The sequence below is a fragment of the Microcaecilia unicolor genome, chromosome 2, assembly GCF_901765095.1.
Source record: "Microcaecilia unicolor chromosome 2, aMicUni1.1, whole genome shotgun sequence".
Taxonomy (NCBI): domain Eukaryota; kingdom Metazoa; phylum Chordata; class Amphibia; order Gymnophiona; family Siphonopidae; genus Microcaecilia; species Microcaecilia unicolor.
The window spans coordinates 451,659,623-451,676,218 of record NC_044032.1 but is presented as its reverse complement, the minus strand read 5'-3'; the positions used below and the strand labels follow the sequence as shown (position 1 = coordinate 451,676,218).

Here is a 16,596-nt window from a genome sequence, read left to right as displayed (position 1 = left end):
CACTATTTTGCATTAGAATACCCCCTGCCCCTGTTCTTCAACCCAGTCAGAAAAGTTATGAATCTCTTATGATTGCAATAAAGAAAAGAAACAGGCATAAAATTCTCTCTAGCACTGACAGAAGAATGAGATAACCCTTTTACTCCTCCTTAAACCTAGCATTGATATCCCAGAGTTAGAAAACCCTGTGCTCAGCCTTTGGGGTCATCTGAACACTTAGAAACATAGAAAAATTAAAACAAACATAGACACAGAAAAATGAAGGCAGATAAAGACCATATAACCTACGTATCTAGTCTGTTCATCCATGCCATCTACTTTTCTTATCACTCCCTTAGAGATCCTATATACTTGTCCAAGCTCTCTTGAGCTCAGAAACTGTTTTTATCTCCACCACTTCCACCGTGAGGACATTCCATTTGCACTGAATAACTAATACATTCAATAGCATGTGCTTTTTGTTTCAATAATTTTTTTATTAAGGGTTTCAAAGGATCAACATAACAGGTAGAACATCTTACAATCAAAAAACACAAGTATATCTCCCCCATCCATCCCTACCAAACTTCCCCCTTTCTCCCCGAATTTTACCCCTCCAGCCACACAGCCAATGAACTACCCCTCTCTCCCTTCCCCATTAACATGGGACTTAAATGAATTGTGTGCTACTGTGTATCCGAGGCTTTGCACATGGTTAGGTTGTTCGCAGATCTCATTGCTATATAAAGTTCCCACAAAGGCATGCGCAAAAGCCAAGCTAACCTGTGCACAAAGCCTAGTGCACTTTACTGCATCAGCCCCTCTGTCTCCAGCAGATGACGGGTAATTCTGTAACTGGGTGCCCATATTCACGCACACTTGCCAGCTTATTTTCAAAAGAGAAAGACGCCCATATTTTGACCCAAATCGGGAGATGGGCGTCTTTCTCCCGTTGGCGACCAAATCGGTATAATCGAAAGCCGATTTTGGTCGTCTTCAACTGCATTCCATTGCAGGAACGACCAAAGTTGATGGGGGCGGGTCGGAGGCATAGTAAAGGCGGGACTGGGGTGTGATTATCGGCTGAGGAGAGATGGCTGCCTTCGGCCGATAATCGAAAAAAGAAAGGTGTTTTTACAGCGATTTTGGGTCACTTTTTTGGACCCTTTTTTTTCACGAACAAGTCCCAAAAATGTGCCCCAACTGCCCAGATGACCACTGGAGGGAATTGGGGATGACCTCCCCGGACTCCCCCAGTAGTCACTAACCCCCTCCCACCAAAAAAAAAAGAACTTGAAAAACCTTTTTTTCCAGCCTGTATGGCAGCCTCAAATGTCATACCCAGCTCCATGAGAGCATTATGCAGGTCCCTGGAGCAGTTGTTAGTGGGTGCAGTGGACTTCAGGCAGGTGGGCCCAGGCCCATCCCCCCCCCCTACCTGTTCGACTTGTGGTGGTAAATGGGAGCCCTCCAGACCGCCCCCAAAACCCACTGTACCCACATGTAGGTACCCCCCTTCACCCCTTAGGGCTATGGTAATGGTGTAGAGTTGTGGGCAGTGGGTTTTGGGGGGGATTTGAGGGGCTCAGCACCCAAAGGAAGGGAGCTATGGACTTGGGAGGCATTTTACTTTTGTTTTTTATGTTTTACAAGTGCCCCCTAGGGTGCCCGGTTGCTGTCCTGGCATATGAGGGGGACCAGTGCACTACGAATCCTGGCCCCTCCCACAACCCAATGCCTTGGATTTGGTCGCTTTTGAGCTGGGCGCCTTCGGTTTCCATTATCGCTGAAAAACAATACTGCCCAGCTCAAATCAGCACAAATCCGATGCATTTGGCCGGCACAAACCGTATTATCGAAAAAAAAAGATGAACGTCCATTTTTTTCGAAAATACGGTCTGTCCCGCCTCTTCACGTACCCGTTTTCGGACATAGACGCCCATGGAGATGGGCGTTCACATTCGATTATGCCCCTCTTGGGCACGTAAGTGTACAGAATAGTGTCTCTTTCACGGGTAAGTGTACATTTGTGTGTGCAAGTGACAGTAAAATCCCTAAGCTTTATTCCATAAAAGCGCACATAAGTGACATAGAGGCGTATTTTCAAAGCACTTAGACTTACAAAGTTCCATAGGTTGCTATGTAACTTCCTCCCTCCCTTCCTCCCTCCCTTCCTCCCTCCCTTCTAGTTCCAGGGTCGTCCCCTCCCTCCCTCTGAGTGTCAAGGTCATTCCCTCCCTCTGAGTGTCAGGGTCGTCCCCTCCCTCCCTCCCTCCGAGTGTCAGGGTCGTAGGATCATAGCTAACAGAAAAAGGGTGTGCTCTCAGATTTAGGGGCGAGCGCAGTATCTCTCTTCCCCGGCTTGCCTGCGGGCCCGGCATCTCTCCCTCACTGGGGGGCCTAGTGTCTCTCTCTCCCTCTCGCCGCCACCTTGCAGGCACAGCATCTCATCTTCTTTCTTTCTTCTCTCCCCACCGCCCAGTTATAGAATTGCGTCCATGGTGGGAAGTCAACCTGTGCAATTGAGGATCTAGTCTGGGAACGCTACTCCTTGGGTGTTGGTCCTTCAGAATTCCTCTCCTTTCATTTGAAGAGTCTTCAGTTGGGGGGAGTTCAAGGGAGATCCTGTATCTGATTATCTCATACTTAACATTATAGAGGGGAGTTGATTCTCTCCCTCCTCCTCCTTATTCACTTGTTCACTCTTTGAGCCTGGCCCCTGTCTCCACTGGAGAAGTAGGTTACATCTTGGCTGTTATGCTCTCTCTTTAGCTGCCATTATGGGAGGTGTTGAGCCCCACTAAAATGTAATAACAAGAAAGAGGAAAGTGGAAGGAAACACAAGACCTCAAAGGGGAGCCGAGCAAGGAAGGACAGGTGGACCAGTGAGTAGAGTGGTGTGACAGCAATGGATAACAATATAGATTGCTAGAGGAGAGGAGGGTAGGCTGATCACAACAAAAAGAAAAAGAGAGAGGGCTGATGATAGCTAAAGATAGGAATTGAAGGGTTACAACATCCCAAGAGTAGGAGAGAAATGGGAGGGGAGATGATGGCAGCCAAAACAATGATAAGAGAGGGATGAAGGCTGGTGAGGAAAGAAGAGCAGATAGGAAAAGAATAGTGACAGCCAAGAAAGGAACCAGAGCTGTTTGGATCCAGGGAACTGGTGGTTGAAAAGAAGTGAGCTGCATTACTAGGTCGAGAGTGCCTGTGGCACCCATAAATGTATATTTAATTTGTGTGTTTGAGGTAGTGTGTTGCACACACATATTGTGTTTGACAGAAAGTATGTGTGTATATACATGTCAGCAGTAGTATGTACATGAGGCTGAGATAGTTTGTGTAGTAAAAATTGTTAACTTTTCCTTGAATGAAGGAGAACCAAAGCCAGTGATAAGTAATTAATTGTGGATATGGTTCCCATATTGCAACATGAACAGTTGATTGATAATTACTTTCTGCTTTCTTTTTAATATTACCAACATAAATGGATGCTTCTGTGCACTAGTAATGAAGAAAACTCAAAGTTTTTTTGCATTAATTTGCACTTTTATTTGTAAATTACATCTCACATAACAATCCATAAGCAGTGCTCACAGGTCTTAATTTGATTATGTTTAAATGTTATTAACTTGGTTCTAGGCAAGGGATTTGCTCTTCTCTGTGCTTCTCAGTTATTTTCATACATGTGTCGTTTTACTTCCCTGTAAGTCCTTTGTCAGTCTTCTGTGATTGTCATCGGGGAGCTACTTTACATGGCCTCCAGACCTCCCTATGTGGGTCAAGTAGTGCAGTCATCTCTTGTGTCCAAGAAGAAGGTTTTATTTATTTATTTATTTATTTATTTATTTATTTATATTATTTATTTACGACATTATCCTGAAAGTCTGTGTATGCTAATATGCTACCTGGTGAGGCCCAGATAAGATTCTGAGGTGCTAGAACCAGAAACCATATTGAGATTTTGCTCATGAAAGAAGTGATACATGAAAACAAATGATAAGAGATAGATTTGCATAATAAGGAGGCTGTGTAGGCAAATCAATATCATGCAAATTCATTGTGGATATCCTGATAACCCCAGGACAGGATTGGGAATCACCGGTGTCAGTGGCGTTCCTAGGGGGGCTGACACCCAGGGCGGATCGCCAATGCGCCCCGCCCCCAGGTGCAGCACCCCCCCGGATGCAGCGTGACCCCCCCCTGGTGAAAGGACACCCCCCGTGAAAGAACCCCCCGGGTGCACGCCTGTCCTTCCTTCGTTCCATGCTCCCTCTGCCCCGGAACAGGAAGTAACCTGTTCCGGGCAGAGGGAGCATGGAATGAAGGAAGGACAGGCGCGCGCGGCACCCCCCCAGCGGCGTGCACCCCGGGCGGACCGCACCCACCGCCCCCCCCCCCCCTAGGAACGCCACTGGCTAGTGTTGAAGAAAGATTTACAGTATCTCCTCCAAGTTTGTTCGTTAACACTTCTGAAATGATAGATGTTTGTGTTAAGTTTATTACAGAGCGTCTGACCCTACAGCTGGGATTCTAGAATTCTTTGTCACTAATCTTGAGTTTCTCATCTGGTAGGTGTGCATGGATCGCAAGTGTAAAAATGCTTCCTTCTTTGAACTGGAACAGTGTATTTCTCAGTGCCATAAGCATGGGGTAAGTGTTCTGCTCTCTCTACCTTTGTCTGTCTTTCCCTCAAAGTGTTCCCAAGTTATTGCCAGCATGCTGATGGGGACCAGTACCACCTGCAAAGCCCTGAGAATTTAGGAGGCTGGATGTTTAGTTAATGGCCTCACTAGTTTTGGTAGCTACGCTATTTATTTCAAGCTTGGCAGTAAGGTGGCCAGCAGATACATTTTAGTCATTTGTCAATACATGACCAAGATGTATCCGTGTATCTGAAGGAGGAGCTGGGGCATTCCAGGGAGAGGATAATGTCAATATTCAGCTACTAGCCATATAGATTAGACCACAGAAACAGGCCTAGCTTTATAGGCTTGCACACATTCTAGCACCCAACTTTGGGCGTAAGGACTTATATCAATTGAAACCTGGTGTAAATCGTGGCACACAACTTGGGTGTGCTGCCCCCAAATTCTATAGCACTGTGCATAATTCTTTGGAATGCCCCTGACCTGCCCATGTCCCTCCCATAGCCATGCCCCCTTTTGGGTTGCATGTGAGGATTTGGGCATGGATCTTTATAGAATCGCACACAACCAGATCTGCATGCAAATCCAAATTAAAGCCAGTTAACATCAATAATTGATTGTTAACAGCAATTATTGATTATTAACAGCTTGTTAACTAATTTATTTGTGTGCTGATATCAGGATCGCGTGCAATTGTGGGCACCATTTATAGAATCCAGGGGATGGTGCTTATGCATGTAAGTGCTAAGTTTTTGTGCATTTACATGCGCACATCCATGAGCACTGTGTTATAGAATTGTCTTTATAGTGTTGGGCATTCTAGTCTGGAATCACAATGGCTCCTTCCCAAAGGGATGTTATTGGACTGTAGTATGCAGGTCTCTTTAGAAGTCAATGCTATCTGAACTGACGCATATGAAGGGCTAATTGCCATTCAGAAAACATGTGTTTTTCTCACAGCTGGGGTAATAGATTTTGCTTGGATGAGATAAATTTTATTAATATTGCCCCTGACCTTGGAATTCCATGTAAACTGAATGTAAGAAGCTAAAGACTGATCAGAATATCCTTTGGAGAGGGGAAAGAAAGTGACTATATTATCCTTTGGCTTATAGATCATTCCCACAGATTGGGTTAACTTGTGTCTGTTTTAGTTGAGACAGTAATGGTCTTTCTGTGTGTTAATTTTTATCTTTAATTTCAATCATTATATATATATAAACTAACTTGTAGGTTTTTGTAACCTGCTTTTGCATAAAAGCGTTTTATAAAGAGAGAATATAAATATGGAAATAAAATCAAATTGGCATAAATGTATTGCCTGAAAGCTATATTAAGCTCTTTGCCTCTACCCTCCTAGGTGTGCAACAGTAACAAGAACTGTCACTGTGATCCAGGCTGGGCCCCCCCTTACTGCGAGAAGCCAGGTTTGGGGGGCAGTGTAGACAGCGGGCCCATCCAGCATGACAGTGAGTTGCCTGGGGAAGGTTTTATTTCACACATTGCTGCTTAACTGCACTTCCTAGATATATATTTTTTTATTTTCTCTTATTAAACATACACAAAGCCTAAAGAATATGGAAGCAGAGAAAGCAAGACTGAACCAAAGTGGTAGTACAAGGGATCAAACGGGCTAAACAGGACCTGCCATTGCCAAAGAAGATCTGTACCTTAATTCTATCTGATTTTATTTATTTATTTGTTTGTTTATTTATTTACACGGTTTCTATACCACACTATCCATAGTGCTAGGCAGTTTATGCAATTAAGATTCATAATAAAATAAGAGACTTACTACACAAAACATCCGAATAAAATTAAAACATCCAAATCCTGTACTCAGTTTAATAAACTCTTAATTAGACTTGTATTTGTTGATAGAAGACCTTTTGGAATAAGAAAGCCTTCAGTTGCTTCCAAAATTGTAAATAGTTCTTGAAATGGTGTAAGTTATTTGGAAGCACATTCCACAATCGATCCACTTCAACATAGAATACCTTAGATGTATTTTCTTCCAGTTGGATATGTTTAAATGACGGAACATCCAAGAAAAACTTTTCTGCTGACCATAGTGGGCAATAAATTCTCAAACTTGTTGCCAATGTCAAAGGAACCTCATGATTCAATGTCTTGAAAATACGAGTTAGAATTTTGAATTGTATGCACCATTTAATTGGTAACCAATGTAATTTCAATAATTAGATTGGTTTGATTTATTAATTTTATATATCACCTATTACCACAGTATCAAAGTGGTGTACAATAATAATTAAAAAATACAATTGTAACAAAAATACATTATAACATTAAATCATAACATTGCACTACTAGTCTCAACCAATTTCAACCATGTCTTCAAAAGTTTGCAAAAACCCAAATAGTAAGAGAAGAGGCATCGCAAATGTCATCAGGCATGAATTCCAAAGAGAAGGCCCAATTAACAAGAACACTCTCTTTCTAGTAATTGAGAGTTTAATCACATCCAATGCTGAAAGCTGAAGAAGGCCTTTCTGGGATGAACACAGAATTAGTTGAGGCACAAATTTCTTTAACTTACTCGAAAGATAGACAAGTAGATCCAAATGGTAGGATTTATATACCAATTACCCAAGGAGGAGTGAAATAAAACAAATACCTCCAAATACTCACATCATTAAATTTGTGTTCAGTACTTTCAAACAGCAAGAAAGAATTGTTAGTGTCTTTACATTAGGAAGGAAAAAGCTCAGAAGTATGCAGATATATAAGAATAAAAGAATAACCATACTGGGTCAGCTCAATGGTCCACCTAGTCCAGTATCCTGTTTCCAACAGTGGCCAATCCAGATCACAAGCACCTGGTAGAAACCCAAATAATAGCAACATTCCATGTTACTAATCCCAGGGCAAGCAGTGGCTTCTCCATGTCTGTCTCAATAGCAGACTATGGATTTTTCTTCTAGGAACTTATCCAAACCTTTTTTAAACCTAGATACACTAACAGCTGTTACCACATCCTGCAGCAATGAATTTACTATTTACTGAGTGAAAAAATATTTCCTTCTATATAACTGCATTGGCCACTGTTGGAAAAAGGATGCTGGGCTTGATGGACCTTTGGTCTTTCCCAGTATGGCAATATTTATGTACTTATGCATTGAGTGTCCCCTAGTCTTTGTATTTTTTGAAAGAATAAAAAATCGATTCATTTCTCGTTCTACACCACTCAGGATTTTGTAGACCTCAGTCATATCTCCCCTTATCCGTCTCTTTTCCAACCTGAAGAGCCCTTTCCTCTTTAGCCTTTTCTCGTAGCCTGTACGATTCTATGCTTGGTATATAAATCCTATATTTCCAAATACACACTTCACTAAATTCGTGTTCAGTACTTTCAAACAGCAAAAAGAAATTTGTCTTTACCTTAGGAAGGAAAAAGCCTCAGAAGTATGCAGGTATATACTTTTTAGAAACCCTGCTTTCATCAATCACTGGTTTAAAAACCTTCCTTTCTTTATATAAGCATGTCCACAAACCTTCAAAAATTATCAAAACTCTCTCGCTCATTTCATTTCAGCCTTACTGATTTTGGAAAGTACTCAGTAAGGCTGAAATGAGCGAGAGAGCACAATTTGAAGAAGGTCTACTACCCCCTGAGGTAGCAGTTTGGCATTGCAAAACGGTGGTCAACATCAGGGAGACCTCTGCATTTGTTCAAGCTAAGTAGCTGGATGTTTATAAGGTTTGAAAATTTTTGGACATGTTTATATAAAGAAAGGAAGGGGGGGTTTTTTAAGCCAGTGATTGATGAAAGCAGAGTTCTGAAAAAGTATATACCTGTATACTTCTGAGGCTTTTTTCTTCCTAAGATAAAGACTAATTCTTTCTTGCTTTCACCACATCTCAAAAAAGATATAAAGGAATTCGAAAAGGTGCAGAGAAGGACGACGAAAATGATAAAGGGAATGGAACGACTTTCCTATGAGGAAAGGCTGAGAAGGTTAGGGCTCTTCAGCTTGGAGAAAAGGTGGCTGAGGGGTGATATGATAGAAGTCTACAAGATAATGAGCGGATTAGAGCGGACAGATGTGAAGCGTTTGTTTACACTTTCAAACAACAACAAAACCAGGGGACCGAAAATGAAGCTAGAATATGGTAGATTTAAAACAAATAGGAGAAAGTTTTTTCTTTACTCAGCATGTAGTTAGACTCTGGAACTCGTTGCCGGAGAATGTAGTGACAGCAGCTGACCTTACAGAATTTAAAGGGAGTTTGGAGAGATTCCTGAGGGAAAAGTCCATTGAACATTATTAATTTTTTTTGGGGGGGGGAGGGTTGCCGGGTTCTTGAAGACTGGATTGGCCGCTGTCAGAGACAGGATGCTGGGCTTGATGGACCCTTGGTCTTTTCCCAGTATGGCAGTACTTATGTACTTATGTACTAATTTAGTGAAGTGTGTATTTGGAGATATAGGATTTATATACCAAGCATTGAATCTTAAAGGCTATATGAGCTGTCACGGGAAGCCAAAGCAACTGGTGCAGAATAGGTGTAATGGGGAGATTTGGAGGCGTATTTTCAACACACTTAGGGCATCTTTGACTAAGGCACACTCACGTTTTTAGCACGCCCTAAAATTGTGGGCGTGCTAAACGTTAGAGATGCCCACAGGAATGCATTAGCGTCTCTCACGTTTAGCGTGCCCACAATTTTAGCATGCGCTAAAAACATGAGCGCGCCTTAGCAAAAGACGCCCTTAGACTTACAAAGTTACACAGTACCCTATGGAACTTTTTAAGTGTAAGTGCTTTGAAAATGAGCCCCAAAGTCAAATGTAGTAGAGTTAGATAAAATCCGGGCTGCCATGTTCTGTGCCAATCGTAATGATTTCAACATATTATTTGGATTACCCTCAAAAAGTGAGTTGCAGTAGTCAAATAATGGCATTACAAGTTTAAAATTATCTTCAGGCAGAACCGTTGGAGCTCAGATATAGCATATTTTTAATAAACAGGACAATGAAAGCTGTTTTGTCCCATCAGATTTCAGTGCCCAAGGCAGGTGATAAATTTCTTTTTTCTTTTTCAGATTTTAAATCTTTATGGCAAATATAAACCAAATACAATGTAAAAAAAACAACTGGAAAAACAAGGTTATCATATCCCATATACAGCAATGCAACAAATATCCCACGTTCTCCTATCCCTGCCTCTCTGATGAGAGCCCTAAGGGTCTCTCTCCCGAAGGTCCCTTAAAATAATAGTTCCCCAAACCCTCTCAAGGCAAGCGCAAAAACTAGTCTAGAAAGTGCTCAGAAGTAAATCAAACAGTAGCACCAGATCTCCATTTACACCCATACCTTTGGACAGCAGGAAAGCCGTTCTGTAAATATACAGAGCTGAGCTGCTTGATAGTCAGTCTGTAAAAAGAAGAACCAACAGTTTAAACCAAGTCCTGTAATACACGGGAAGCCAATTCCATGATATCAACACTAGAGTAGTGTGATCAAACTGACTTATCCTAGCTACCAACTTTGCTGATGCATTTTGTACAATTTGCCATGTTTTACATCGTACTTGTGACAAACCCAGACATAAAGTATTGCAACAATTATTTAACTTTGTACCACTATTTGAAAATCAGTAATGGAAAGCATTAGTTTTATTTTACTTAAGACCCAAAACTGATAAAACCAGAATGGTATTACTTTAGAAACTCGTGCTCGCATGGTTAATTGAGACTTCAATACAACCCCTAAACTCAAAATTTGATCCTTCACAGGCACAGATACACCTTGAAATTCAACTAGCTTTTTATAATCATCAGCTCTGTTTATCAGTAATCCCATGCAAAATGCATTATCCACTAGAAAGAATTTTTTTTTTCTGTAGCCAGAACAAGTATCTGCAACTTTAAAAGACAGACAGGAGGTAGCTGCAATAATATGTGTAGACCTGAACGAAAAAAAAGTGCCAACATGCATCTGTGGCTGTTGTTCTGCACATAAGTATCAGCCTCAAAAAAAGAAATTTTTGTGAGCCTAATATTTATGCATAAAACAACAGCCACAGATGCAGGCTTACTGTTACGTTGTCATCAGACATGTGCACAAGATACCGCTCTTACCACTGAACCTTTGTACATGTGTCCAGCAGGCTCCCCCTGAGTAGCTTGCAAGTTCTGCATGAAAGAAATTTACATCTATTTAGCTTTCTGCACGGCACAGTTGTAAGTTCACAGTAGAAAGTGTGCACTCAGCCATCCGTGGGTGACTCTACCTCACAAAGTTTTGCATCCACCCACTAATCTGAAGAGTGAAAGATCACCAAGCCACTAGGGAGCGGAGGACCTAACCTGGAAATCAAACACACTTCCCTCAGCTTGGCAGTGCACATAAATACCACTGAGACGACCATTCTTTACATATGCATTGCTGATATTCTGAAATGCTGACCAGCTTTGGGATCAATAGAACAGGTTTGGGAACCATTGATGTAAGGGCGTCTCCAGTCTTACCCTACTGGGTTTGGTTAGGAAATAGTGGCTTTGGTACTCACCTGCTTCTTCTGCACTCTCTAAATCCTTATGAGTATGGTTAGTTCTCTCTGGCCTCCTTAATACATACTATAGCTTTTTAAAACATTCTTCCTGTTTTTATTTCAGATTCTGAAGCTATAGTGATGGCCGTATTGGTGATATTCCTGCTGCTTTTGCCAGTGGCTGCATTTGGGATTTATTATTGTTATCGAAAGGAGAATTCACTCCTGAACAAATGGTTGAAGAACAAAGCAAGATGCAGGTAAGTGTATGTCTTCTGGGGCAGTTGGGGGCGGGGGAAGGGGGAGTCCCAGTCATCATGCAACGGTGTTGTGCATTTTTGACAGGAATGGAGCCGTGAGCCAGAAAGCAAATTGCGGCCATGCAAATGCCAGCTTCATCCTCCAGATCGTGTCGCCCTCCAGTAAAGCTGTGAAGCCTAACAAAGTAAGACTCTAAACTCCTACCAGGAGGAGGCAGCCTCTGTCCCAGAAATGCTGGTGCCGCAAACCTGATTGGTCAGTGACTCTGGTCAAGGCTTCCAGTTTCCTACAGTGTCACAGCCACAGCAATTGCTGCATAGCTTTCCTTTTGCCAGGGAATTTTGGAAAATAGGCTGCAAGCCTTTTCCTCATCATTGGCTTTCTCTCAGTTACACTAAAGATTCTGCTCTCTCTGAGGCCACCAAAGTTAAGGGAGGTGAAAGCTGGTGTCTGTGAGATGGGAAGACTGGAGGAGGCTGGTATATCTATGGAGGTGGGGAGTAGAAGAATGGGGTCTCCAGATGAGGAGACTGGTGTCTGTGGGGACAGGGAGAGGAGCTCAGCAGCTGGTTCAGTGAAATGGAAAGGAGGAGACTGGAGTCTGCAGAAGAGAGAGAAGTCTGGCTATTTTACAAGGAAAAAGAATAAGTTGATGTCTGGTTGGTGGAATTGGAGAGAAAGAGAAAGATGCAGGTGGCTTGATTGGGGGAGGAAGCAAAGAAGTCAGGTAGATGGGTAGGGGTGGGTAGATGGAAGAGACTAGAGAGTTGGTGGAGATATAGTGAAAGGAAGATGATAAGACAGCTGTAGCTCATGGTGAGTTCAGTAGAAGACAAGGGAAAGAAGATACAATGAGGAAGAAATGGGGAATGACAGAATATAGGGAAGACAAAGGAAGCAAGAGTGAGGAAAGAAGAAACTGCAGTAGGACAAAAAGAGAGACTTGGAATTTGGAGAAGATAGAACAAAATGAACAACCAGTAGAAGGGGAGCAATGGAATTTACTGAGAGAGAGTGGAGTAAGAAGAGAGACACAATGAAATGGAGAACAAAGTCATGAAAACAAGAAATGTGAAAGGACAGGAAAACATGACATTGTTCTAACTCATACAACAAAGTATGAAAATTATTTAGTTACTAAGATACATTAAGGTAATAACGCATTATATTTGCTCATTAAAGTGCATTAAACATAAATAAAATGAGTTATATTACCTGAATACACATTAATGTAGGTTACTTTGGGAAACAATGAGATACAAAGCATGCAAATATATGCAAAACATCTCATTATTACGTCAATTGAATAATGCAGAAAGGGGTGAACACTGACAGCTATGGTATTTCCAGAAAAAAACAATGCTAGCATTCTGGCATTATTTTTCTTGCCTGGGAGCATCAGACCGCTAACCCACAGCCTGATACTCCCGGGTGGCATTTTAAAGGGGCCAGAGCAGAAGTTTGTTTCCTCCCTTCCCCTCCCTTATATGGGGGGGGGGGGTCTATTTGAAAAGGGGGAGTGTTCGGAGAAATCATTACAGAAAGGGAGTTCTGTGTGTTTGTGGGGTGGGGGTGTCTTCAGGGAAGGCAGGAAAGCATGCTTCAGCTCCAGCCCCTGTAAAAACACTCCCAAGGAGGATGAATAACACAGCTTGTGAGGTTGAGTGCAAGCTGAGTTATTCATGTACCACAGGAGTCACTAACCTGCAGTACTGAGTTACCTGCAGGTTACTGACTTCCGCAAAAACCTAAGGTGCCATAAAATGCGAACATTCACCACACTTTAGTAATTATCCTCTGTAGTGTTTTTAATAGAGCTGACTTTTGTACACAACGAGTAATGCATTCCTATGTAAATGTATGTAAATATATCTCGGAATTGCCCCAGAATTTGCAAGAGGGTGCTGCACAGTTTTCTGGTACTTGATGCAGAACATATATTTGAGCTGCCAGGATTACAAGAGTAGTAGGTGGGCTTTTCAGTCTGAGTCATTGTCTGAGAATAGGTGGAGTTTCACTGTCTTTGGTTAACTGTAGTCTCTGTGATTGCTGTCCATCTTCAGAGTTTTGTTCTTTGGAGATGTGTTGAGGAACTTAGGTGCCCACCCAGCTAGCTTTTGTTATCAGTAGTTTCCAGGGGGAAGGGGAAAGTAAAGTCTTTGCAGCTGTATATTTTTTTATATTTGTATCTGATCCAGCAAAATCAATAACTCTGACAATTAAACTCATATCATGCTACACTGGGATGTGGGAGGCCATGAGTGTATTTCATCAATGACTCTGTGGAGCTCTGGTGACTTAGAATGAGCATTCAGTGGTTCTGAAAATGACTGCGATCAGACTGAGCAGATACCCCTGATCCTTTTCCTGTTTTCTTATAATCCGTTTTGTGCTATTGAAAGGTGCCAGATTCAAAAAGGAAAATATTCAAATAGGGCTGGTGTAGTCTGTCTGGCTCCAGATGTCTCCTGATCGTTGTTGCCTTGTTTTAAAGAACAGATCTTGTCTGTGAAGTATACATTTTTCTACTGAAACAATATCCTAATCCTGCACTGTGTTGAGCTAATCATTCAAAACTGGACATACATGTTTCCTTTTTGTTTGGTTTCATCCCATCGTAGCCTGTGTTATGTTATTCTAACATGTACTAAAACTAAGTAACACATACTAAAGTGGTGTGAATCCAGATGAAATGGATAAAAAAAAAAATAGCAAATTTTCCCCTGCACATCCCAAGTGCTTTCCACTTTCAGCAACCACCAGAAATTGTGCAGCAAATTTATCTTTCAATGAGTAAACTTCAATCCCTAGCAGTTATGATAAAGGTATTTGAGTAGTTAATTGAAGCTCCTTGAAGGTAATTTGCATGGTGTTAATTTCAAACCCTGCAATTTTTGAGCTTCCTATTGACACTGTACCACTTGTGATGGTGGCTTCTAGTGACATGGATTCTATTCAGTAGGGGGCTAAACCAACATCACTGTGGCTACCAAATGGTTGTCAACTGGTAACAAATTAAGGTGGTTGCTTACTAAAGCTTAACTCGAGCTATCTGCAGCAGGGCCCATAGGAATAAAATGGGCCCTGCTGCAGATAACTTGAGCTAAGCTTTAGTAAACAGGGGGGGAAAGTCTTGACCTTCATATTTTTACTCATTCTTTTTTTCTTCTTCCTTTTTTTGGTCTCTCCCTTCACTTGTTCTTTTCTAGCCTGGAAGGGATAACTTTCCAGTGAAATCAGGTATTGTTCAGAATGGCTCCCAGCCAGTCAATATAGTTCGCCCTCTTCGGCCTGCACCCACTCCTGTCAGTCAACCACCAAAGGACCTGAAGCCCTGCAGACCTCCACCCCCTGCAAAAAAATCTCCAATGGTTCTGGCTAAAACAATGGACTCACAGACTAAACTACTCCCACCAAAGAAGCCTCTTCCAACCATTCCAGTACGGACTCCAAAGGTACAGAGAGATTTTTCCTGTTATCTTGATTTTAGCACCTAGAGCCTACAAACCTTTTAAGTCTACCTATAACAGGGATGCAGGAGTTCAGGCTTTGAATACTGCATGAGAAATAAAGGCTATACTTCTAAGGTTCTCTCTCTGCCACACACACAGCTCCACTGGCAGAGTCAAATGAGCTGGGCATAGGCTGGGGCCGGACTTACTTTGGTAGACTGAGGGTACTCTTTCTCTGGGCACTTTCACTCCAAATTAATAGTCAGCAGTCTCAGTTGCAAAAACTTCAACTTGCTTTACTAACAGTAAGTTGGGAAAACAGTTCTGGTCTGTACTGCTTGATTTGTACAATTCAGGGTGTTTTTCCTTCAAATGGTCTGTACAGCATAAAACAGAATAATCAATGAAATCAGGGCATTTAGGGTTCTCAGTTCAATCTGATCTCAAATTCCCTCTATTTACAAAACCAGAAACAGTACCTAGTGATTTTCCTCTTAATTTAAACTCAGTCCAGAATCGTCTCCACACACAACTGTTGCAGGTTCTCTAATATCCACTCAGTTCCTTTATACACTCCTCTGATCATGGTTGGAGAGATGGTGTGGGGTAACCATCCACATCATGTCCCCCTTGGTCCTTGATCATTCTTTCATGATTTCTTCAGTTCCTCTGACTCATCCCGGACAGGGTCCATTCACTCATACAATGCAAGTCCTGCCAGAAGTGGGGCACACCTGCTTCCACTTCACACACCTGAGGTGGGTATCCCCAGGCACTCCTCCTCTGGTCCCAAGTCAGGAACACAACTGCAGGTATCTTCTGCCTTGTGCAGAGGCTTCCAAACACCACACTTGCAAACATTCCCTGTCTTGGTACCCAGGACGTCCCCCTCTGTGCTACAGGTCTTGACGGGGTAGGCTACCAAAGACCAGAATTTTCTCCACATAATCCCGTTTATTAATTTCCGTGTCCTGCCCCCTAAGGATGGGCTCTACTGTGATTTCCTTACCAAGCTGTCAATAGCAGCTCTATCTCCTTAGAGACCACCCTGAAAATCCTTCCTCCCACTCTTCAGGTATTGACATTTTCAGTCGGGAGGGGTGGGGGGGGACACAAATTTTAATGTAGTCTACTTTGGGCATTTTTCAAAAACAGGCTGATAATGAATCTATGAAATAAATCAACCCGATGAAAATGATATGCTCTCAATGAGTCAAAGTACCTGTTGTCTGTTTGTTGATCTTTATTTTATGTCTTTGTGGAAACAGTTGGAGAGAGCTGCTAGCTCATCTAGCCCATTTTAAGGCATAAAGCTGAAAGGCTGACACTTTTCAGTGCTACAAAATGTGACTGCCACAACATCTAATCTCCAGAGGCTTCCTTCCCATGGATGTGTGGCTTTGTTTACAGTGTGAGGAAATATTCAGAAGGGGAAGTGCAGGAAGCTGTTGGTCTGTGAACTGTATAGACACCAGTGCATTTTCTCTAGCGAAAAAGTTGCCGGTACTCAAATGCCAGGCCAACCTTCAGGGGTGGGGTGATCACTGAGGGACCCACCCCACAATGGCCATGCCCCCTGCAACCAGTCACAGAATCTATGACAAGGCAGAATTGGTGTTTAGAACCTGAGCTCTTTCATTAAAACTTGGGGTCTATGGGTCAATTTTAGCAGACAGTGGAAAAGGTGCCGATACTCAGTACCCCCAAGTACCCCCTCAAAAAAAGCCCTGATAGACA

General features: G+C 42.3%; 1 protein-coding gene across 1 annotated transcript in view; it reads left to right on the top strand.

Annotated features, from left to right (window-relative positions):
• The window catches only part of LOC115461247 (disintegrin and metalloproteinase domain-containing protein 33-like), a 365,631-nt gene that overhangs the window by 332,433 nt on the left and 16,602 nt on the right, over positions 1-16,596 (top strand). Inside the window, exons 17-21 of the mRNA XM_030190948.1 lie at positions 4,558-4,635; positions 5,992-6,100; positions 11,271-11,406; positions 11,492-11,591; positions 14,617-14,862. Coding sequence (XP_030046808.1) covers positions 4,558-4,635; positions 5,992-6,100; positions 11,271-11,406; positions 11,492-11,591; positions 14,617-14,862 — 669 coding nt within the window. The remainder of the gene's footprint in view (positions 1-4,557; positions 4,636-5,991; positions 6,101-11,270; positions 11,407-11,491; positions 11,592-14,616; positions 14,863-16,596) is intronic.